Source organism: Epargyreus clarus, unplaced genomic scaffold (genome assembly GCF_041222505.1).
Source record: "Epargyreus clarus isolate Ecla_fem2 unplaced genomic scaffold, WU_Ecla_fem_2.2 ptg000029l, whole genome shotgun sequence".
In the NCBI taxonomy this organism is placed as follows: Eukaryota; Metazoa; Arthropoda; class Insecta; order Lepidoptera; family Hesperiidae; genus Epargyreus; species Epargyreus clarus.
Genome location: NW_027332235.1, coordinates 1,281,542 through 1,307,259, shown reverse-complemented (window position 1 = coordinate 1,307,259; position 25,718 = coordinate 1,281,542). Strand labels below are relative to the sequence as shown.

Below are 25,718 nucleotides of genomic sequence, written 5' to 3'. Positions count from 1 at the left end.
ATCCGGCCGGGGATCAACCCGGACTGTTCCGCCACGCAGGTCGTCACTTCTATCTATACCGCTCCTCTCACCACCCTACAACCAAGCTATTCATTCCTAGCTAACCACTTTGTTTTCGATTTGTTCCAAAGACGTAACCGAGTTAGTGGGACAAAGTTTTAAGTAAACGTTTACAGAACTGCATGAAGGACTTGGTCCAAGTTACAGCGGATTACGTAAGTTTGTAATAATATTACTTCTCAATTAACTAATTAACTAATATTAATCCTCGAAAAAGTATGTCTCCCTTACCACACTTAAAGCAGAACATAGCAGCGCCAGAAAAAGGTGTGGCGGTGATGCCGCTGGAATCGAATCATAGTGGGTTCTATCTTTGAGGCAGGTATGTCCGCTATCCGCTCGAACTCTAGACCTACGAGATTTCGCGGTTGTATTCTGCAACATGCTATGAATACGTAAACAATAAAAAGTAACATGAGAATGTTTATTTTAAGTTTGTCTATATTTTTGTTTATGAAAAGAACTACTCGAGCAAACAGTTTTTGCACAAAGAGTAATTATCACTATTTTTAAAGGAAGTATTATTAATTATAAGAAAATAATTTTCTCTATTAAAATGTTCATCCTCATTATATCTTTCGTAAAAACCCCGTTAAAATTGCTTCAAATATTTTCAGAACATACAATAAGTAAAAAAATACACGATACAAAAAAACCTGGTATAGGTACCAGGATTTTTTTAAATTCTTCAAATAATTCTCATTCTGTTTACAAATTATTCAAATATTCATTATTATTTTATGAATTAATTGTGTCGATAACTTATAAACTTACTTACTTTTATAACGGTAAATTACAATGAAGTGTAATCAACGCCATCTATGACTTTATCTCTGCACTACTTGTTATACTCGCTAACTCATGTATCTTGAGATCCTTCTTGTAAGCATAGATGTCGTAGCAATTGCTATAGTTTTTATTAACAGCAGACATAATCTAAATGTGGCTTTTAAGAAATAATTAATAAATATTCATCATTTGAATTACACACAGTGCCACATCTCAAATTATCGTAATAAAATATTCCTTCTACTAAGTTAATTCGCAGACATACTTAATCTAAAATGTTTTTAAGGATTTCATTAAGGTTTTTAACATTTGAAATACACAACGCCACGTTTGAAAATTTCATAATAAAATAATCTAGGCCATTTTGTTCAGTATCATCGTAGTTGATAAAACGCAATAGGTATTACTTTCACAATATTTCAGCGTAGGTACCTTCAGCATCGTCCAACTCGGTAGACGGGTGGACTATATCCTAAACCCTTCGTAGAGGAAGCCAACGCCCAGCAGTGGGACGGTAATACGAAGACAAAGACCCATATCAGTGTAGCGGTTCTATAATATTATGGTGTTTTCTGTACAATTACGGATTTTTTCTGATCACACTTTGATAAATAATGACAAATAGGTACCTATTTTTACTCGTAATAAGTTTAAAAACTCGATTTGACTTTAAGAATGACCGGTAAATAGAATTGTATAGCTATTTCATCTAACAAATAGTTTTGTCATGACTTCTTGCTACGAAGATAAGATAGATTTTTAATAATGATATACCTCATTAGGATACGTACCTGTCTTTTTGTTTGTCAGTCCTTTATGAAGCTCTAAAGCCGGTGGTGACTGTACTTCAAGTGACATCCTTGTTCCCTTCTTACGTTAACGAAACCTTGAAACCAAAATACTACAGCAATTGACACTTTTGTCATGCTTATGCCAGAAATACCTAAGTGTGACAGTTGTATCTCAGAAGTCAACCACAGTTTTTTTTATGCAGTAAAAAATCTTAATTCATGTAGGTAAGCTTAGCCGAGAATTAAACCTTAGACCGATGGTCGTACAACCACAAATTGTATCTTTTGTTTTTAATATTACTGTTATTAATTTAAAAAATCTTCTAATAATTTAAGCTCTAGCTCTTCTAATAAGCTCGCTCAGCCGAGAATTAAACTTTGGACCGATGTTCTGTACTACTACAAATTGTACCTACCTTTTATTTTTAATATTACTGTGATTAATTTAAAAAAAAACGAATAATTTAAGCCCAGCTCTAGCTCGCTCAGCCGAGAATTATACTCATGTTCTACAACCACAAAATGTACCTGTTTTTAATATTACTGTTATTAATTTAAAAACAAAACATGTGGGAATTATAATTAAAACGTCTTTGAAAACCTTCCAAAACTATATTTTACCACTTTATCGCAATTTTTACGCAGAACACCTTAACTGTAGCACGGTCACGGTCATATAATTTAAGAGAATTCACTCAACCGGGCATCAAACCTGAACCTTTGATTCACGTAGTAAAAAGACACTTGGCTGATAAACTTGCGGAATAACGGACACATCGTGAATGCGCACGCGCCAGTAAGCGCACGGACAGCGCTAAATCAACAGCGCGCATATTTTATTTTATTTTTATATTTTAGTTTAAATTTTGTATCAATAGTTTAATAAGTGGTAGGAGATTTACATGGTAAGTTTTATGTTGAATGTTAGTGTGTTTCATTTGTTCTGATGTTATATTATGTATGTTATTATGTTATATTTATTGTGTGTTGAGGTTAGAGGGCTTTTTACAAAGCCTTCATCATCACACACACACGGAAACATGCAAGTATACAATGTTAATTTTACTATTGTAAATAAGATAGTAAAGAAAAACTAGCTGACCCGGCAAACGTGTTGCCATATAAATAAAAAATGTTTAGGGGAAAAACCCTTATCACTTAGTATGAAAAATAGATAGTAGCCGATTCTCAGACCTACTGAATATGCATATAAAATTTGGTGAAAATCGGTAAAGCCGGAGGAGTACGGTAACTAACATTGTAACACGAGAATTTTATATCTACACTATTATAAAGAGGAAATCTTTGTTTGTTTGTTTGGTTGTAATGAATAAGCTCAAAAACTACTTGACCGATTTTAAAAATTCTTTCACCATTCGAAAGCTACATTATCTACGAGTAACATAGGCTATATTTTATATGAAATATATTTGATAAATAGATTTTAAGGCGATACAAAGTTTACCGGGTTAGCTAGTATAAGATAAAGCAAGATTTTCACAGAAATCTATTTTTGCTTGAAAGTGTGCTATTTTTTGTAATATTGAAGTAGGGAAGAAGCATGCAGTTCACCTGATGGTAAGTGGCTACAGACGCGCATGGACAATGGACATCTGAACCACATGATGATGATGATGAACCACAAATGGGATTAAATTCCTACCGATTATCGGCAACAGATACATTGCAGTAGAACTAAGTTCAAATCCTTCAAACCGGAACACAGCAATGCCTAATACTGCTGTTATTAGGCAGAAATACGTGTGGCGGTGGCGCCGCCGGGGTAGAAGTTTTTATTATTTGAGTCGGTAGTGATGTCTTACCATCTGGTGGACTGTATGCTCTTAACCTTTTATAATTAAGAGCATATAGTCCATGATTCAAATAACTAAATAGATCAATAAAAAAATTAAGGATTATTGTAAAAAAATCTATGGATGATCGATTTATAAAACTGAAACTTTGTCAAATTGAAGGTTGCGAAGTCACGAAATTTTCAAATTAAAGATCACGTGCCCCGCATTGCCCATCGCTTGATTATTGAAACCAGATTATTATCTACTATTTCAAAAATAATAGATAGATTATAAATATCCATCATTTTGCATAAGTCTAACTACAACATAATTAACGTCTACGGTTACATAACATAATATTTATCTTAATCAACAGATGTAACCGATTAATTAAACCTAATTATTTTATAATGATTAACGATCGTTAATCATTATAAAATAATACACAACTTACACAAATTTCTAAATATAAGATCTTATACTTAGCAATATGTTGTAAGTGAAGTGTGCCCCGCGGTTGCACCCGCGTATAAAAGTGTTAAATCTCTATCGATCGAACACCTTCTTGTGCCGCTTCTTCTCCATAGCGAAACACCTTCCGAAGCCGTGGTAATTTGTTGACTTTCAAAAAGTATTCTATATGAATTAATTTTGAATAGATGAGATTATAATTTGATTTGTTATGCTAATCTGGTTTTATTTTTGCGCATATCCTCCGGGATAGCAGCATATCTGTAGCCGACTCCATTCATCTTAGATTATTTACAGATACCCATGGGAAGCAGTGACCACTTACCATCAAGTGAACAGCATGCTTGTTTGCTACTGACAATCTTATAACTAGAAGATTATTTTTAAAACAAAAACCAGACTACTTAAAATGTAGCCTATTTCACTCCCACAATTAAGACCAATCCAAATTCCATCTATACTTCATATTAAGACCCTTCAAACCGTTTGAGCTGTCGGGCTGGTCAAAAAATGAGACATACATAGATACGTATACATATCTCACCGCCTTGTAATTGAAGGAAGCCATTAAATGGCTTAAACGGCTGACAAATGTGTCAGCTATTCAATGGCTGTCATGGTATAATTTCCGCGGAACAATGCCGACATGTGCAGTTAAGTGGTGCAAAAACACGAAATCGAAGAAAAAGTGCGGAGAAATATCGTTTCATTCGTTTAAATGATTTAAAAACAGTGACAATTTCAATTGTCAAAACTGGTTACATTTTCTTGTTAGGAGTGAGTAATCTTTACTTATCTGTGAGTGCATGTATCTACCTATACATACGTTCGAAAAACACTTCCCTTCGCAGACGGATAAAAAACCTGCATTCTTACAAATAAATTATTTAATTCGATTGTATTGTTATCACAAATTGTTCTTTTGTTAAAAACGTGTCAAACCTGAATAGTTTTTATACGTCCAATAAAGTGAAAGGGATCGACGTTCTAAAAAATAAAACTCGAAAATCAAGTCGAAGGATATAATCTTATTTATAATATTTTTATCTGTTGCTAACTGAATCTTTATTTAATAATAGACGCTATTCTGTAATATCTTATGATCTCGAGATCTGAATTTGCGGTGAATCAACTCCATTGTCACTCTGCTGGACACGAATCACCTCTGATTGTGATGAGGTGAGACCATAGTCCACTGCTCTGGCTAATTGTGGATTAGTAGACTTCAGACAACTTTGAAAACTATATTTGTTAAAGAAGTCTACTGTTAACTAAGAAGCTTACTGTCACCGTTAGAGGAAGTAATAATCGATTTTAATACGTTTAATAACTTCAAAAAATTAATGATGCCTTGGATTCGAACCAAACTTACAGTCTATCACAGCTACAGTCAACAATCACGTCTTCAAAAATGGAAAGTCCAACTGGGTAAATATGCCGAATATGACGCATAAAACAAAGCAAAACGACGACGCCATTTTTAGAATTCCGTACCCAAAGGATAATTTTTTTTTAACAAAAAATACAACCGACTTCTATGTCACTACAAAGTAAAAAATAATTCAAATAAATGTTGGCTTAGTACATATTTCTGAAGTCGGCGCTCAATATATTTCGTTGGATAACGATGTAAACAGCGTATCTAATATGAGCGCCGACTTCAGAAATATGTACTAAGCCAACATTTATTTGAATTGGAAAAAAACACCAAAATAGGTCAAAAAATTTTCCTGTCCGTCATGTGTGAAACCTGAAAACACTGTAACTTGTGAAAAAATCCATCATTTGAGTTAATTTTTTTTTTAAATTCTAATCGACGATTGTAGGTCACTGAATGCGAATGATTAATTAATTCAGTGTCGTTTAATTGCAATTAATAAAAAACGAAAACTACAAGACTGTATATCTATAGATATTATGTACATTTATTCCACCAGGGGCGCTTGTGCAGTACCTTCTTCCTACTACAGCTGTTTTTTCGGCAATTAATTTTGAACGACTTAAGTTTTTTTTTTTTTTTATATTTCATAATTAAATGAGCATTATGAGTCGTGCACTTTTGGATTTTCCAAACTTTTATTATTTTGGGACATTATCTCTTGGTGGGAAAAATAAATATCATCAGGTTTATAAATATAAAGGACACTTCCTTTTGATTTATTGTATTTTAGAAATTCCATCTGAGCGTTTAAATATTATTTATTTTTATTTGCGTTTCATTACGATGGAACTTATTAATATTACAATATCCTCACAACTTGATCATGACAAAAACAAATGAAATTAATTATTATTTATCGTAATGTGCTCATTAATGATGTAGGTAATCGCTTAGCTATTTTACGTTCTAGTTACTTAATAGCATAATCATTAAATTATAGATATCATAAGACTGTTCTTTAATTAGAATTTATTATTTATTTCACAATGTTATTAATACAATTAGGTAGGTACATATTAAAATTTGTAAAACCCTGTGATTCGTGACCGCAGGCACCACCGCAATACCTTTTCAGACTTATGACAATAGTGTTATGCGTTGCTGTTTTCTGATTTGAAAAGTGTGGTAAGGACTAACTTGTCCCTGTAGTTTCGGGACCAGAATAGGGCTACGGTATCCCCTGCCTGTCGTAAGAGGCGACAAGAGTGGAAGGCCGAACCGCCCGACCAGCGGTCCCGGGAAGGAAGGCGGATGTGTGGTCGCATACCGTGGTACGCACCAGACGATGTGGCGTGTGTCAAGCTCACCTAGCCGGAGCCCGACGGGGCACCGCGATAAGAGGACTTCGGTTGCATTCCTTTGGAGATCCTGGAGTCGGTTTTAGTGCGGTACGAGTCCCACATAACCCTGCGTCGCTCCCACGGCACCGGGTACCTTTTGAAGGTTTCCCCCGTGTAAAAAAAGGACTAACTTAGTCCTCAGGCAAGGCTACGTGGCCGGCCTTAGGTGGGGCTCTAATATTATCTATTGTCTCTTACTATCCAGTGGAGTACCTTTTATAGAAATTTGACAATATTTTGTTACAAAAATAGGTATATTATAATTACTAGTAAGTACAATTTTATTTAGAGGTCGAAATTGGATAATTTTTACTCAACTGGTTACTGATAATTTGACATTGAGGTAATTTCTTCTTTTGGACTATTATTAGAGTCCTAAGAACATTATTAGCATTTTTATGTTCATAAAAACTTGCATAAGTGTGATAAGATATTCACATATCGCACAACACAAACAATACAGTATCATCTTAAAAAACAGTGTTTTGAGATAACGCGATTTGAAAGTTTGAAAATTCATTGCAGCAAAATGAATGGCTGTAATGTCCTACTTTTATATTGATCTTTAAACTGCATTATTCTAGTTTATATTTAGTAAGTTTGGTAGGTGTATCAGCTGATATTTTCGATTTATTGGGAGTTTTACAGAACTCGTTAAAGATGATACTGTATAAGCAGTTCAAATCGCTCATATTATTCACTTACGACTGTCTTGCCTTACCAAATTTCACTACAATTTGATAAAATCAAGTAATAATTAATGATAAAACCACATATAATTTGCGGAATGTTTAGTTTTAACTAAAAAGGTAATAAAATAAAACACTAAGTGTTACCAAAAATATATTGGAAATCCATCCATCCATCCATCAGCCTTTACTAGTCCACTGCTGGACATAGGCCTCCCCTAGTCTGCGCCACTCCGACCGGTCTTGGACCGTCTGCATCCAGCGGTTACCCGCCGTCCGCTTCAGGTCGTCAGTCCACCTGGTCGGGGGGCGTCCTGTACTCCTTTTGCCGAGACGTGGTCTCCATTCGAGGACCTTCCGACCCCACCGGATATCGGTCCTACGAACTATGTGGCCAGTCCATTGCCACTTCAGCTTGCTTATTTTGAGAGCTATGTCGGTAACTTTCGTTCGCCTACGGATTTCCTCGTTACGAATTCTGTCGCGTAGGGAAATACCGAGCATAGCTCTCTCCATAGCTCGCTGAGCGACTTTGAGTCTTCGGAATAAGGAAGTAAAGTATTTAAAACAAAAAGACAGTAACAATTATACTGGAAACAATACGGTAACAAAAATACAAGAACAAAATTATCATTTTTGTAACTACTTAAAAATCTGTAAAAGATAAAAAATATCCAACAAATTTTCATTAAGAATTTTTGATTTTATTTCCTGCTTATAGAAAGATTTTTTGATTTTATTTCCTGCATAAGTACTATGTATTGTTAATGAAATCTCTTTGCCCCAATGCGCTCAATAACCAGTAATTATCAAAAATATGGTTTAGTTTAGTTTCATCTATATTTTATGTACACTTCAACCTACAGGTAGCTTCATCACAGGGATTTTTAGGTGATCGGGGGTCCATTCGCTTCTTTTTAGAATTTATTTACTCTTTTTAACCCGCGTGGCGGAGCGGTTACCATACCGATCTGACGCGCAGAGGGTCCCGTGTTCGATCCCCGGCCAGACAGATATCTAAATGATGAATTTAGATTTCTGTTTCTGGGTCTGGGTGTTTGTGTATTTGTCTATGTGTGTGTCCACGGCACCCACGACACAGGGAATCCTAGTATGGGGCCGTGAGTGTAGAAAGTGTTTTTTTTTTCAACCCTAGCCCAACATGTCTATCTATGTCCCACACACTGCGGTAGTAGAACCCTTTATAGTACAACTCCGGCGGCACCACCGCCATACCTATTTCTACGAGTATCTAATAACCACTGTGTGCAGCGGTACTGTGTTTGAAGGGTGTGGTAAGGGAGACATACTTTTCCCATGCAATTCAGCTTAATCTTCAGGGTAGCGGCGCATCAGCGGCCTTCCTCAGATAGAAATCTAATCCTATCTGGGGTTGATTACAGATGTCTATGGGCGACAGTAGCCACATACCTTCAAGTGGACTGCATGCTCGTCTACTACTCCTTTATTTAACAAAAACTGAATCATCTTACACAATAAAACAGTAATGGAGCGCGAAAATTTGAATCAAGAAATGATCTGTGATTAGATTGTAAGCAAATCCATCAGAACTCGAATACAAAATCGGATATCAAAAAGTCATTACCCGAGCATCGTACCCGCGACCTTTCACTTGATATCGCAATAACAATGACAGTGCCAAATGCATTCGAGATTGTGGTTTAATACAATAAAGTTGTATGACGAAATGTTAATGGTTCATTTTGTTCTAGTTTACTCATAATAATCAGTAATAGCCTAGTGGTTGAGACTCCGCGTTTTAACCGAGTCTAAGGTTTGATTCCCAGGCAGTCAGGCACGCACCTCACATATCCAAATTTATTTGAAATTATTTGTCACTTGCTTTAGAAACTTCGCGATGAAACCAACACACCTGTGAGTCTTACTGCTTTGTACTTGGCCTCAGGGGCGGCTTAACCTATGGTGCAGGGTGTGCAATGCACACGGGTGCCGCTATCTCAGGGGGCGCCGCGGCGCTTCCTGAGACAGCTAGGAGCATCGTCTTGGACCATCATGGTACAACAATGATATAACACAAGCGGGCAGCCAGTGCGGTGGCGGCAGTTATCAAAGGCGAGCGTCCTATGGGAAAATTGGAAAAAACTTTCTTGTTACGACGGCAAAGTTAATAGTTATAGCTATAGTATAGTCCTTCTCCTTTTATTGTATGGTCTATGCTATCATCAATATACTCCTTAACTTCACTACTTTACTGTTATTTAAAACTGTACTCTTATTTGCACCTTACCTATTTTTACTCATCCTTACTTTTACTCCTCACCTTAAGGTTGTCTGGAAGAGATCGCTGATTAGCGATAAGGCCGCCTATTGTATTGTTTTATGTTTGTATGTTTTCTTTATTATTTCATGTTGTGGGTATAATAAAGTATACGTTATTATTATTATAGCCGCTGGGTTAGGCCTAGGGGGCGCCAGGGTTTCATTACACACGGACGCTACACGAGCTAGAGCCTCCCCTGCTTGGCCTGTTGGATTATGACCTAAACCCCTCTCGCATTGAGAGGGAATCTGTTCCCAGCAGGGAGACAGTGATGAGATGACCACTCATAACAATATATACGCTCCAAAAAATCTTAATTTATATATCAAATCACGTATCAATTATGTATATGCTTATCAACAACATAGTTGACCTCCGATTTTAATGATATTTTGTTCGTTTTTGACCCAACAAAACGGTAATGTTTTTCGGGCATATATAATAAGATGTGAATGAAATATACTAAGATGTGAATTAAACATTACAAGGCGATGTAGGGAACAAACAAAAAATATTGAAATATTACTAAAACTATTTTTATCTTCGCGTAGGTATGTATTAACTTTAATGTTTAATTTTTATTTCATGATTAAAGTAAGTAAGCAGTCGAGTATTAAGGAAAAAAGTACATATTTATTGCGGAGGTTAATATTTTTCGAGAGTATGCACCTATTCGTATGTAGGTTTCTTTGTTGACGCCTTACTGCCGATTGATGGACTTTAACATATGAGGCCACAGCCCTAACTTAAATTGAAAAGTCTGGGCTCTTCTCGTGCTCTTCAAGAATATCAAATTCACTCATGTTGATTCAGTTTCGAATTATATTTTTAAAACAATACGTTTGACTGTTTTGCTTTTGAACTCGTATTAACCGAACTGAAAATACAGTTTACAGATCTTTTTGCGAAAACTGTTTAATAAACGAAATTCGAAATAAACCGATATGATTGAATTTTTTTGCATGAAAATCTATGATATGTACTCGTATGTATTTGCCCGAAGCATACTTCACTACTCTAACTCTGTGCATTTTTTTTGAAGAAGCAGCAGACGAGCATGCAGTCTATCTGTTAGTAAGTAGTCACTGTCACCCATGGACATCTATAATCAACCCCAGATAGGATCAGTCCATCGTTAGATGGTCAATAATACATTGTACCTCTTGAAGACTAAGTTGCAACGCCTCCCATAAGTATGTCGCTTAAAATTAAAAAAACAGTAACAATTTTAGCTACAAACACATTTCACGATAGTAGGAAGTTATTATAACCTTTAACATATTTGATTCGTCAGTTTAGTCATGTCATTATGTAATGTGATTTATTCATAAATCCTCAGCAATCTGCCGATCCGTGAATGCATTGCACGCTCATTACTCATGTCAATTTCGCGTCAATGATCATTATTAACAATGCCTAGGGGTATACATTTCAAATAAACACCTCTAATTTTCTGGGAATATGTGCGAAATAGAAATCTACAATTTCTAAACTATTTGGTTTGTAGATTTGCGTGTATCAAAATATGAGGAGCTATGTCGATTGTAGAGTTCTCTGTCGTAATAATAATTTATAATCCAATATCTGGTTGAAGGTGGTGGAACCCTTTGTGTGTCGACCAGAGGCACCACCTCCACATCTATTTCTGTCTAATAACAGGAGCGTTAAGCGCTACTGTGCTTTGAAGGGTGTGGTAAGAGAAACATACTTTTTCGAGGCGATCTAACATAGTCTTCAGGGGTAACCATAAATTAGTAAAGATTACTCACTTCTAACAAGAAAATTTAACCAGTTTTGATGATTGAAATTGTCACTGTCCATTTCGTGTTTGAAAAATATTTAAAAAAAAATTACGAATGAAACGATATTTTTTCGGATTTTTTTTTCTTCCATTTCTTGTTGTTTTTGCACCACTTAACTGCACATGTCGGCATTATTCCTCATAAATTACATTATGACTCGTACAATGTTCGACTCGTACTTGGCGAATTATTTTATAATCTCCTTCTGTCTACTTACAGATCGACCTTTCTAAAATGAAGTGTATTTTTCCCATAAGCCTACGGGCATTTACAAATTGTCTTACGATTTATTTTGTTTATCTGCTACGAACTATAGTGAGTGACACACTCATTTGGCTAAAAGATTTTGTCTGGCTTTTTACGTTAAAGACATAGATTGTAAAAGATGAATATTTTACAACATACTTACAGCCCGGCAATATTTAAAATAGATAAATTAAAAACCGACTAAGATAAGCTTGTATGAAAAAAAGAGGGAAGCTTGTATTTTGTTTGTTGTAACTGTTTGTATTACGACTCTGAAGGCTCCAACGTCACATCTTTTGCCGTGTTAAATAATATTGCGATGTAGTGTAAAGGATATGGTAAAGGAGAAACACTTAGCACGACACGTTCCAATTTAGTCTTCAGGGGTAGCAGCACATCTGTTGCAGACAGTTAGTAGTAAAACCCTGTCTGCGCTGCAGTAGCTACTTCCCTTCAGGTAAAAACACGGGGTTGCATTATTTTTTATAATAATATAGGAGTAGCAGACGAGCATGCAGTCCACCTGGTAAGTGGCTACTGCCGCCCATGGACATCTATAATCAACCCCAGATAGGATTAGATATTCCTTATGCGGCCACAGATGCGCCGCTACCCCTGAAGACTAAGCTGGAACGCCTCGGAATAGTATGTCTCCCGTACCACACCCTACAAAACGGAACACAGCGCCTAACACTGCTGTTATTAGGCAGAAATAGGTGTGGCGGTGGTACCGCCAGAGTCGAACCATAAAGGGTTCTACCACGTAAAAATACAGTATTACAATGCGGTTTTAACCGTCTCTACTATTAGTTTACTATTTTGATAGTAATATATATTTATTATAAACTTTATAACCTTTGCCCTTAATTAAAATCAAATCAAATTCTCTTCCGCATAAATGTTTCTGAAATAAATATTAATTAGGTTAAATACTTTATCTCATTTCTTTATCTAATATGCAAAGATAAATAGTCTGACAAACATAGAGTTCCGGGTTCAATCCCCGTCAAGGCTTACACCAAGATGAATTTAGATTTCTATAGTGGGTTAAGCTTAGCTTTAAATTTTGCAACTGAATTTAACTTCCTTCTGAGGTATTCCCGGGGCGCTATGACATTGGGCTCTTTAAAAAAGGTGCAAAAAGAGCTCTCCTTCAAAGCCGACGATGCATTGGCGACTCCTCTGGTGTTGCAAATGTCCATAGGCGACGTTAACTACTCTTCATCAGGTAGCACGTCTGCTTTATCGTCAGGTTCAAATATATAAGAAAAAAAAACTTTTACAATTTTGCAACTGTACTGGAATTTGCCATACACAGTTTGAATGAAAATTCGTCATTAGTGACGTCATTCTATATAATACAAATAATAATAATAAAGGTTTTGAAGGTGGTAGAACTCTTTGTGGTTCGACTCCGGCGGCACCACGGCCCCACCTATTTCTGCCTCAAAACAGCAGCGTTTAGCACTGCTGTGTTCTGGTTTGAAGGGTAAAGGAAAAATATTTTTCCGAAACGTTCTAGCTTAGGCCTTAAGGATAACGGCGCATCTGTGGCCGACCTCAGGTATAACTATCTAATCCTGTCTGGGCTTGATTACAGACGTCATGGGCGGTAGTCACTTACCATCAGGTGGAATGCATGCTCGTCTGCTACTCCTCTATTATAAAAAAAAATAGGGCAGACGCCCCAAAATGGCCGACCGAATATATGATAACATATGTTCGGGGGTACGTGCATTAGGTATACCTAATGTACCCCCATTGGCTATAAGATGATAGGATTTTCTGAGAAAATGACGAAAAATAAACACGTTATTAAAAAGCTATTTTTAACAACTTATTTTAATAAAACTATTAAGTATGACAGTATAATTAAATAGTAGTATCGTTTATATACAGTTTATTGAGACATATTTGAACAGTTCAGTGGTTGTAAGTGGAGACTGACTGTCACGGCCGTTACATACAATCGCTGCATATTCACTTACATACATTGCTTTTGGGATCAGTTACCAGTTACTTCCAGTCTTACTCAAATGTTAATTTAAGTGTAATTTTAGTAACATTAATACTTCATTTCATTGTTTATTGTCTCACTTATGGACCCGGGTCTCGTATAAAAGTTCCTTGATTTGATGTTAATTAGCCATGGTCTTAGGCCATAGTCTACACGGGCCAATTTCATTGTACTTCACACGCCTTTGAGAACTAATTACCGAGTTCGGAAAAGGTAGAGCTATTTTCAACTGGATGTATTTTTTCAGAAATCTCATATTTCATCGCGATGTTTTCGTTCACTATTAAAGCAAATTTTACTTTACTCTCACATCCCCACACTAGGTTGACGTGGCATGGATACCATTACACAAACATAATAATAATAATACACTTTATTGCATCCATAAAACATAGACGAATATAATCACCCGGACCCAAAAAATAATATAAACTCATCAGTTATATGTATATCTGTCTGAGAGAATCGAACCCGGGTCCCTACGCGTTAGATTGATATAGTGACCACTCCGCTGATAGGGTCATCATTGATACTAATTAAACTGATTGTAAAGGCTACAGTTCAAAGAGATTTAGGTCCGATATGATTAGAGAATACACGAGGCTTCAAAAATGGATTATAAGCTGTGATGTACTAATAGACATACTACATTATTAGAAATAGATGTGATGCCATCTGCTGATAATAAGAATATTTCTACTGATAATAACGATTATACTGAAGATGGTGAACTTAATAAATAAAGTGGAATGGAATCATAAAGTGGTGATAGGAAATAAGGCGCCACAAATTGGGATTCCGGAATTCATCTAGACTTCAAATAGATAATGAAGGAGAGATAATAATTGCTACTGATTTTAATTAATAAAAACGCTGTAATAGCCTAGTAGCCTCTTAGTCGGAGTATCCGAGATTTAAGTCCCAGGCACGTATCTCTAAGTATGCAAAGTTTAATTAGAAATTGATTATAACTTGCTTAAACGGTGAAGGAAACAAGAACGCCTAAGAGTTCTTAAAATGTTCTGAAATATGTGTGAAGTCTACCAATTGGCCAGCGCGGACGTCTATGTCCTCACTTGGGAAGGAGACCCTTTTTCAGCAGTGGGATGGTAAAGGTTTCACGACTAATTTAATGGTGAAGTAAGGTGTCGTGGAGCCCATGAGTTCTCCGTTAAGTTCCCAAAGATGTGTGATGCCTGACAATCTTAACTTGGAGACTACGCTCGCTGGATACTCAACCCTTCTAGTTCTGTGAGGATACTTAAAGTAGCAGAAGAAAAGTAATGCTGATATAAGATTCTTTTGTTCCAGATGTTGAAACTCTTCGTCTTGACTTGCATTCTCGCACAACTCCACACTAGTATAGGCAGCGTGATCGAAATCGATTTGATCGAAGATAGAGAATTACTTCTGGCGTTTATAGTACGTATCTCAATTATATTAATATATCTTTAATCTGTATATTGATTTTTGTTGAAGAATAAAATAAATTTCATAAGAAAGAGTTATTAGGATCGAGTGAATTCATCAATTTCATCTTTGAAGGTGGTAGAACCCTTTGTGGTTCGACTCCGGCGGCACCACCGCCACACCTATTTCTACCTAAAAACAGCAGTGTTAGGCGCTGCTGTGTTCCGGTTTGAAGAGTGTGGTAAGGGAGACAGACTTTTCCGAGGCGTTCCAGCTTAGTCCTCAGGGGTAGCAGCGAATCTGTGGCCGACCTCAGATAGGAATATCTAATCATATCTGGGGTTGATTACAGATGTCCATGGGCGGCAGTAGCCACTTACCATCAGATGAACTGCATGCTCGTCTGCTACTCTTATATTATAAAAAAATCAAATTATATTCAAAATAAATAGTATTATTTATAGTTTTAAAACTAAATGCTACGCTCAAATCGCACATCGTTAATGTTAACGATTCAGATGGGGAGAAAAGGACACAATTATTTAAATCCTCTAATAATCGGTTCCTTGATAATTGTTCAAATTTTCCAAATTTTGAATTAATCTGACCGTTCAAAGGAAAAGTTCAAAGTTCAAGGTAAACGCCGAGTGCAAAGATTCCGTTATATAACTGGGTATGTACATATGTAGGATGTTTACAGGTCAATCTAATATAAGCGTGGTAAAAACATTTGATGCTGTACACAATCCTCAGGATTCTGAGGCACATCACATACCAAGATACAGTATAAAAAACCATAATTAGCCTTTCAAAACAGCATTTTATTTTAAACATAATATACCTACTAGTGATATCACAGTTTTCTATTTGCCTAATGAATATTTATTATGTCTCTGGATAACAAAACCTTGGCTTTAAAGATAATTTCCTGATGTTTTAGTATAAAGAAAGTTGAACCATCTTAGTGCTAATAAACTTGAAGGCTAAGTACTTAGTGACGTCACATAACAGTTTGTGTAAAAGGTAATTAAGCAAAGTTTTTGCGAAACCGTTACAATGACCTCAGGTAACCTTTCACGTTATATCTAGATATACAATTGTTTTATATGTTATGTCCTTTTATTGAAAGGTGATCGACCCCTTCATGACGATGTGAAGGCAGTAGGTACCATCGCCAAATTAATGTCTTATAAGCAAGGTGGTTATAATGTGTAAGGAAGCCACTATAAGGAATGCAAGTTGGTAAAATGAATCGTATAAATATGGATATTTATATTGATATGCCGAATACATTAAAAATAATTTGCCGACCTAGTCACATTACTAAATGAAACTTTTGAAATTTTTGACATCGATAATTATTTATTCGATATTAGGTACAATACCGTATCGGCAACGATTGCATCGGTATTTCAGAATTAATATTATAAATATTAAGATATATTATCGTGGCATCCCTAGACAGCTATAGTTAAATTGCTACGTAAGTAAAAGTCCCGACTTGTAAAAATATACAGGGTGAATTTTTCAAATGGGCCTTCAGTGGCAAATCCGAATTTCAGCATTTTTTGCTAATACCTATAGTTCCGACTTTGGCCCTGCAAGTCCGTTTAAAAATTCATACTGTATATAGAAATATGTACTTATATACTTATATATGTATATACTTTTAATACACTAGTGATACTACACTACACGACACTAGTGATAATACACTAGAGGATGAAAATCTTTTTATTTTCTTGAATGTATCGTTTGCATTTCTAGTTGAAACTTTCATCTTCAAATAAGTCAGTCAGTCACTGATAAAATTTACATTTGCAACTTTTGTGTTCCAGGTTAATCGACATGGAGAAAGGTCGCCAGATGCCGATGAGTTGTCACTCTCTGATGAGCAAGAAAAGCTGAAAAACCTCACTTACATTGAAGGGCTCGAGGGATTGACGAATGTAAGGACTAAATTTGATTATATCTTATTGATGACGCAAACCCATCTGCTGCTGTCCACCTGATGATAGCTACTGCCGCCCAAGGACATCCGTAATAACCCAACCCCGGATAAGTTTAGATTGCCACCTAGGTCGCCTACAGATGCGTTGCTACCCTTGAGGATTAAGTTAGAACCCCTTGAATAAGTATGTCTCACTTAACACCCTTCGAACTAAAACACAGCAGCACTTAAGACTGCTATTAGTAGGCATAAAAAGGTGTGGTGCTGGTGCCTCCGGAGACGACCCACAAAGCGTTCTACCAGCTTTTACACCGTAACAACGGTAAACATGTAGTTTAATAACAAAAATGCTAAACAACTTTAACCTTATTACTTAGTCTTGATATGGAAATCGATACTTGAGAACAACTCGCACGTGACCGTTTTTTTCTAAACGTCATCTCATCGTTAACAATCATCACGAATTACGTTTTTAAGGACGCAAATTGTACAAAAACTTATCTTAATTATCTTGTTCCCTGTACTGTCGGCGTTCTTGACACCTTTTATCAATTTCCTCGTTCACAGTTCCGTGTTAACAACCTCGATGGAGATTTTGAGTACAATAATTAAAACACAAGGACAGAAATAATGTTAGTAATGTCATTATTACTAACATACACCAACTAACATTAACTCTCTCTTATAAGTTCGTAGTCATAACTGTAAAAACTATACGATTGACTTTGTCCTGGATATCTCGTACACACAACGAGAAAAACAGACACGAAGACCAAGAATATTCAATATACATCAATCAATAAATGTTTGGTAGCCAGGGATTGAACCCGGAATCCTCTGTCAGACACGTCACGTGCTTATTAGGCGTATTAGGCGTGTGTAAGAAGGTTCCGTTAACATAGGCGAAAAAAATGAAACAATCTTCAAATAGGAAGACGTTTTTAGTTTTTGTCAATAAATTTTGGTCCTGACGCACATTTAGTTTTAGTAGTTTAGTACTTATAGTGATAAATTCTTATAAAATGAAAAAAATATTTCAGACTTTTTTGTCGTCGACTATAAATCTCCCACCTTAACAATACTATATCTACGCCCTTAGATTAGACTTGTTAATAATTTATTCTTTATATCTGTTCCTCAGGAGGGAAAACGTCGTGCGTTCCAACTTGGTCAGTTCGTACTCAAACGGTACGGACCTCCAGGTTATGGTTTGTTCTCCAAAATCTACTTCCACGACGAGATTGCGGTGAGAAGCACGGATAAGGACCGGACCAAGATGACCTTACAAGTGGCCCTTTCAGCTGTTTACCCCCCGGAGCCAGAGCAGCAGTGGGGCGAAGGCCTGGGCAGGATGTGGCAGCCTATCCCGTTCACAGCTGTACCCTTGTCTGAGGACTATGTTAGTATCTTTACTTATTGACTGTAGCAGAAAGTTCGGATTTAATTCAAACTCGGTAATTAAGAAATCAGTATGTTTCCGAGGATACCCCCTCAGATAGTACTGAGTGTAGCATTATTACGATCATTCAGTTATGCGTTTCAGTCGAAAGGTAAATCTTAGTAATCAGGAGTGACAAGGCATCTGTGATCGGCTTTAAACAAGACCTGTATAGAGTTCTTCTTGGAGGACCTCTTCATCCGACTGCAAGCTCATTTACAATGTATTTTAGCTACATTAGGTAATCTTATATGTTATGAATCTGATGGTAAGTCACTGCCGCTCATGCCGCTTGTAAATATGATCTATTTTACGTCGAACGCGGTTGGAAATGGATGGGTACCCATTAGTAGCTATTTTACACGCGTAGTCCTTGCATTAAAGGACACTTCCGTCCGTTGTTCTTGACGAATCTTTTTCATGGTTAAATCTTGCCAGAGATCTTGATCAGTAAGCATTCCCTAGTTGTTGGGAAAACCCGATGCAGAAGAATGCGACACTAAATACTCAGCAGTCAATCAAACGTAAACAAACAGTATAATTTATAGTTCAAGGTAGTATTATATAATGTTAATGTAATTATAACTGTATGGTATTACCACAATTATTTACTATCAGATGCCGCACGTGTTTGGACCGTGTTTATCTTTTGACCCGACAGATAAGATATCTATAGAGATATATCATATTGGATGTGACATTGTACGTAAGATTTAATTTCTGTACGTAAGAGGACATTCGTATATCTTTCTTTATAAAGAAGTGGTAAAAGAACAGTCCATCGGATGGCACGTGGGCACTGCCGCCCATGGACATCTGGTGTCAACCCCAAATAAGCTGATGATTGATTGATACCTAATGTCAAAAAAAGCAGTGATAGCCTAGTGGTTAGGAAACTCAACCTCTTGATCGAGGGGTCCGAGGTTCAAATGCCAGGCACGCTCCTGTGATTTTTCAAAGTTATGTGGGTATTATATATTAATTATCACTTGCTTAAACGGTTAAGGAAAACATCGTGAGGAAACCTGCATACACGAGAAATCTTAAAAAAAAATGTTTATAAAGGCTTGTGAAGTGCAGCTGTGGGACAGTAATGGGTGATGACGATGATGATGATGATGATGACGATGCCTAATGTCGGCCACATGTTCCGGTTTCATCAGGAGTTTTCAAAATACAAAATATAAACCCTACTTGAAATCGTAGTAAAATAAATTGGCAAAGAAACGTGACATAAGCTTATGAAAGATCACGTTTTGAATGTGATGCAAGGGCGTTACTCAAAGCAGTATTGCAAAAAATTGGCAGGAACTGCCCTTATAGTCAATAACTTATGCGTTGGCATAAAAATTAAAAACTAGCCAATCTTTATCTAGGCCTATACATTAGTGGTCACCCATGCTATACCCAACCGCACCGACGTTGCTTAACTTTATAAATCGATCAAAATTGACTCACGCGCCATTCATTCGTTTCATAGACAATTATAATATATGTTGCAGCTCCGCTTCTACTCCAACTGCGAAAGGTTCAAGGTCTTAATGGCTGAAGCGAAGAAGAAGTCTATTTTCGAAGAGTTCCTGCCGTACAAAGACCTGGTGACGCTGCTGAAAATGCAGACAGGCAGGAATTTCACTGAAGACCCTGTACTTTTTGAAACCCTATTCGATTTGTTTAAGAGTCAGGTAAGATTTTGAAAGTGGAAATACATTTTGCCTGTAACGGTGCTACTGTATCTATGACTTTACACCGTAAATGTAAATATCGGCTGAATTAAATATGAGGCGATATGAGTGGTAACTTACCCTGTAATTCTGTTGTAAATTTAACTAATTATTGCTTTTAAATATGGCTTAGTCTAGCGGAACCTTTTATTATAAACTTGTAAATTAATGCATAGACTAAAAATTATAAACTTAATAGTATACAATACGTGTTTTCTAATTAGTATCTACTCTATTAAAAATAACATCCATTGAAGTTGAGATCAATAAATCATGTAATACTTCAGTATTGTGTTATATAATAATAGGAAAATAGTCGTTTGCCTTGAAATGTTAATTACAGACAGGCAATACTTTACAGTAGAAATCTCAATATGAAAACTGTTGGAACTGATTGCTAATATTTTACTTAATATGAAATTTGTTACGGAAAATGTCATATTATAATGACTGAATAACTCCTTGACTAATTCGCATATTAGACACTTACTGACTGTCAAACCCTTGACTAATTTATATATGTGAAACAAATGAACCGAATCTTAAAACAATAATTATAAATTCCTTTTTAACGGGTAATCACGTTACGCGGCTTTAATTTCTTTATTGCCTTTATTTCAACCCAGTTGCATTATCATAAATAATCTTTTCAGGTAGCCCTTGGTCTAGACATCCCGGAGTGGGCGAAGCCGTTGCTGCCAAAACTCAGCGAGGCAGCTCGCCTGGCTTACAGACTGTACTTTAGAAATGATGAAATGAAGAAGATTGGAGGAGGTACGTCTTTATTCATTAAACACAGCAGTGCTGAACACTGCTGCTATTAAGCAGTGTTAGGTGCTGCTATTAAGCGAACCACGAAGAACTTTTCTACCTTAAACTACACAATGTTAATAATTTGGTTCTCGGTCCAATCACCTCTTTATTTTTAGTAATACCTGTTCCCCCTCAAAATGTTTGTCAGTTACCTAAATTTGTGTGTCCGTGACACTCCAAACACAAATAATATGGAGCTCCAAATATCATAACCGCCATTTTCCAGGTGTACTCCTAAACAACTTCATCACAGCAGCAACAGACATCATATCAGGGAAGGAAGCGAAACCGCGGCTCCATTGGTTTTCTGGTCACGACTTCAACATCGGAGCGCTAATGGACGTATCCAAGGTGGTACGTCATGAGCAGACCATTCCAGAGTACGGGTCTCTCTTTGCGCTGGAGCTGTATAGGAGCAAGATAACTGGACAGTACACTGTTTTGGTGAGTTTTGAGTTGGTTACCCAACCCATAATCTTCAAACACACCCTCATCAGCAAATCATTTCTGTTTTACTACTGGACTGCGGTCTACTCACAGTGCAAGAAGGATTAGGCCTTATTCCACGACTCTGTTCCGCTAAGCACGGGTCTCAGCTCCTAGAAGAATCTATCACCGCGATAACCAAGTGGGTATTCGTAGATTTCACACACTTTTGAGAACTGGTTTTTAACAATTTTCCGACTTGTCCAATTACATAATTATTTTTTTCCATTTCAGCCGGTATACTTACCCAAAGCTGGGGAGTCCACAGCCATCGAACTCCACTTCACGGGCTGCGAGTCCAGCAATTACTGCAAGTTCTCCAAGTTCACGGAAATCACCAAGGACTTTGTCCTTCCGGAGAAAGAGTTCTACCAACTGTGCAATATCAGGACTGAACTGTGAGCTGTACTGTGATTTAGTTTAAGTAATCTTAATTATCGCTGGCTGGAACAAAGTAAGGTTTAGAACTCATGGAGCGTTTTTTTTTCTGCTTCTGTGCGGAACGGCAATACGTGTAGAAAATATATGAAAGTAAAATAACGTTCGTTTCCACGGCGCGATTTCTTTACGTTGTGTCGCAATTGTATGCTGTTTTCTGCTAACTTCACTGATATTCCTCTTGTGAGTTCCTCAGCTTTTCTGTGTCCGCGGCGGAGGCGGCAGAAAAACGCTCCGTGAGTTCTCACTTTAAATTTGTATATATTTTTTTACTTTAAATGTATACTGTATATTTTACGCTATATAAAATGGTTTTTATATACACAGGGTGTACCATAATTCAATGTCTAGCTGGAAGCAAATTTTGGTAAAAAGCGGGGTTTTCAAATCAGAATTATAAAATTTGCAGTGATCAAAATGACGTTATATGTGAGAGTTAAATCTAGCAACTAAATTTTAAAACAGTTAACCCCAACCAATTAAGCTGAAATGCAAACATATTTGATTTGAAAGGTCATGAATGATTAGTTTAGTGATGCCATTTTTTTCAATATGGCCGACCAATAATTAAATAAGAACAACATTTGTTATTAAGTAAAAAGGTTTGTTGAGAAGAATACTAAAAAGCTGATTTTTAAACTAAATTTATTATTTTTTCTGCTTGACGTTGAAACTACCACGTAATTTATGCTGTGATATATCCAATTGTTTAATATATTTTATCTACATTGAATATTGTAAAATTTTGTAATAACTAATTTTATAAGCGGATGTACTTATTTGTATAATAACTTACAATAAATGTTTGAATACATGCATCCTATCTTTAATTTATTTTCGTCTTCACCTACATATTAATTAAGGGTTATTTCTAGCTACTGAATCACCAAGGCCTTCAGTTATAATAATAATATAATCAATGTTAACTAATTTGTCCTGCCACAGTTTGAAAATTGACAATTTAGGCCAGCAAAAAGCAAAAATTGGTATTTCGAACTTTGCTAGGTATTTTAATTTAACATAGGTATTCCTTTTCATAAAGTTCATCATCAACAACAATTTACTGTCCCACTGCTGGGCACGGGTCTCCTCTCAGAATGAGAAGGATTAGGCCATAGTCCACCGCGCTGGCCAAGTGCGTATTGGTAGACTTCACATACCATTGAGATTTATTTTAATTTATCTCTCAGGTATGCAGGTTTCCTCACTATGTTTTCCTTCACCGTTTAAGCAAGTGATCATTAATTTCTAATACACACATAATTTTGAAAATCAGAGGTGCGTGCCTGGGGCTTGAACCTCGGACCCCTCGATCGAGAGGACGCGTTTCTTAACCACTAAGCTATCACTGCCATATTTAATAAAGTTAGGAATCCTAATTTCCACACTCACTCTAAACACCACAGTTTTCTACTTAAGGATGATCTCTTAAACCTCTTTAGAGGTCTTTTGATAAAGTACCAAAGAGGCAGATAATATTTACGACTCATTACAACGAAGGATTTATTAAATCCTTTATTAAGTAAATATTTAGCAGTCTCCGCTCTCAGTAAACAAAGCTGAAATTAATTAAGCTAGATAAGCAACTGGGTCGGGAATTCCGTACTGAGAATAAAGTTAAATCCAAGAATGCACTATGTAATAACTAGCTGATAGTCTGAACTCTGTACGTATTATACTTACTCGGTTTCTTGTTTAAGATAATTTAAATTGTTTTTGAGAAATGTTCGCTTTTTGGTGTTGTTACCCTAATAGTAGCCGGTTATATGACGGAGGGATAGCGCTTCCATAACGTATGTATATGAATTTGGAATAAATTGATACGGTAATTCTAATCTTAACTATATTATAAATGCGAATGAGTTAGTATGTTTGTTTGCTATACTTTCATAAGTACATAACTGATGGTCATGAAATTTATTACACACGCTGTCATGGGATCGAAACAAGACAAAGAGTAACTATTATCCTTATCTTTATCTTAATATTTGATTTTAGACTAATATTATCGCGGAATGTATACTAATATATCGGGAACGATACGCGTATCTTGAGTAGGCGTTACATATTAAAATATCATTAGTAAGTATAAACATCGAGTTTCTAGTCTCGCTATATCACGATCACGACAGTCCCTTGCGCCAGAATGTGATGAGGGTGGACCACGGGTTGTCAAATTTGGTAAACGAACAGCCTTTATCATAATGTAGTACGATATGTCACTACAAAGACTTCTGTCAGATATTCAGATCCTAAAAGGATTCCGTAAATTCAATTACATTATACAATACAATAATTAACAATTAATTAAAAAAACTGTATATTTCACACCTAATTTAAAATATGCAGAAAATTTGAAGCTATGGTAAATGACTTTAAAGTTATCTATCGTACTTTGTTATTTTAGCAACTCGTAATAGATGGCGTTAAAAAGTCATTGTACAATGATAAAATACATTATGTATCTTAATTTTACGTGTATGTATAATGTAATAACTAATAAGTATTTAAATAAAATAAAAAGCAGTAAAAATCTTAGGCAGACTGTTTACAAAATCGAATCTTTTGAATACAATATTAAAATGAACTTAATCTTATTAAACTATCATCACATATCGTAGAACCTTAGAACAATCTCCCCACAGGATTGCTCAACTCTAACTGAATGTGACAAGGGTACCTGGCGCTGTCAACTTTGTTAGCATCCCTTATTATAAGGGATGCCGGAAGATTATACTTGTACCGTCGATTTAATAGTGTACAACTTTGTAAATAATGATTTCACACATTCCCAAATTTGTCTCTACATATGGCATTTTCATTCCTCCCTAAATAATGCAAATTTTAGGTCGTCAACCACATTAAGCTATATATGCTGCTTACGTAGGTAGGTAGTTCGCAGGTAGTGGAACCCTTTGTGGTTAGACTACGGCAGCACCAGCTCCAAACCTATTTTTACCTCACAACAACAGCGTTAAGCGCTGCTGTTCTGATTTAAAGGGTATGGTAAGGGAGACATACATTTACGAGGCGTTCCAGCTTAGTCCTTAGGGGTAGCGGCGCATCTGTGGCCGACCTCAGGTAGGAATATTTAATCCTATTTGGGGTTGATTACAGGTGGGCATTGGCGGGAGTAGCAAATTACTATCAGGTAAACTGCATGCTCGTTTGCTACTCCTATATTATAAAAAAGACAATCAGTGACCACTTAACTTTACTTAGCTTTGTTCATTTTGCTTTCTACATTAAGTAATTTCGACCCAGTTCCATGGACCACAGTAACGACGAAACTCGGCGAAATATCGGCTATAAAGAAATTTAAAACCGCGTATCATGGGTACCCGTTAAATATTAAAACTAAGTAAAATTTACTTATCTTCCCCATCTTTCTGCGAAAGTCCCAACGAAACCGGTCTGCAAGTTTCCGGATTATCCCAAACAAATAAACAGAATCATCTATTCACGTGTTTTACACATAGGTATGAGTCATAAGTAAATCCATAGGATATTGATACTCCTTACAAAGGTTCACAGCTAACCATCAAACAAGGTAATTGCTATTACAAATTGGTAGGCGTTAACACAAACGTTTGTTAGCAACAAAGGGAATTAAATGCAAGGCGGGGTGGAATCCAGGAATAAATTATAGTGTATCGACCATCGTAGCATGTTTTAATGGCATTTAAATTAGCTTGGCAACTATAATTTAAGTAC

At 36.2% G+C, this 25,718-nt stretch overlaps 1 protein-coding gene across 1 annotated transcript; it reads left to right on the top strand.

Annotated features, from left to right (window-relative positions):
• Nucleotides 1–2,424: 2,424 nt before the first annotated feature.
• On the top strand, nt 2,425–22,813 carry LOC140754443 (venom acid phosphatase Acph-1). Its single transcript, XM_073089456.1, has 8 exons — nt 2,425–2,545; nt 15,056–15,166; nt 16,993–17,103; nt 18,247–18,504; nt 20,046–20,228; nt 20,921–21,041; nt 21,307–21,524; nt 21,801–22,813. The coding sequence occupies exons 1-8, from the start codon at nt 2,543–2,545 to the stop codon at nt 21,966–21,968; spliced, it is 1,173 nt and encodes a 390-aa protein (XP_072945557.1). The 5' UTR covers nt 2,425–2,542; the 3' UTR covers nt 21,969–22,813.
• The last annotated feature ends 2,905 nt before the right edge of the window (nt 22,814–25,718 follow it).

Bases quoted from the DNA above. Each gene is read 5' to 3' on its own strand.
- LOC140754443 (XM_073089456.1), top strand. The intron at 15,167-16,992 runs GTACGTATCTCA...TTTGTGTTCCAG, and splicing joins AATTACTTCTGGCGTTTATA to GTTAATCGACATGGAGAAAG. The intron at 18,505-20,045 runs GTTAGTATCTTT...TATATGTTGCAG, and splicing joins TACCCTTGTCTGAGGACTAT to CTCCGCTTCTACTCCAACTG.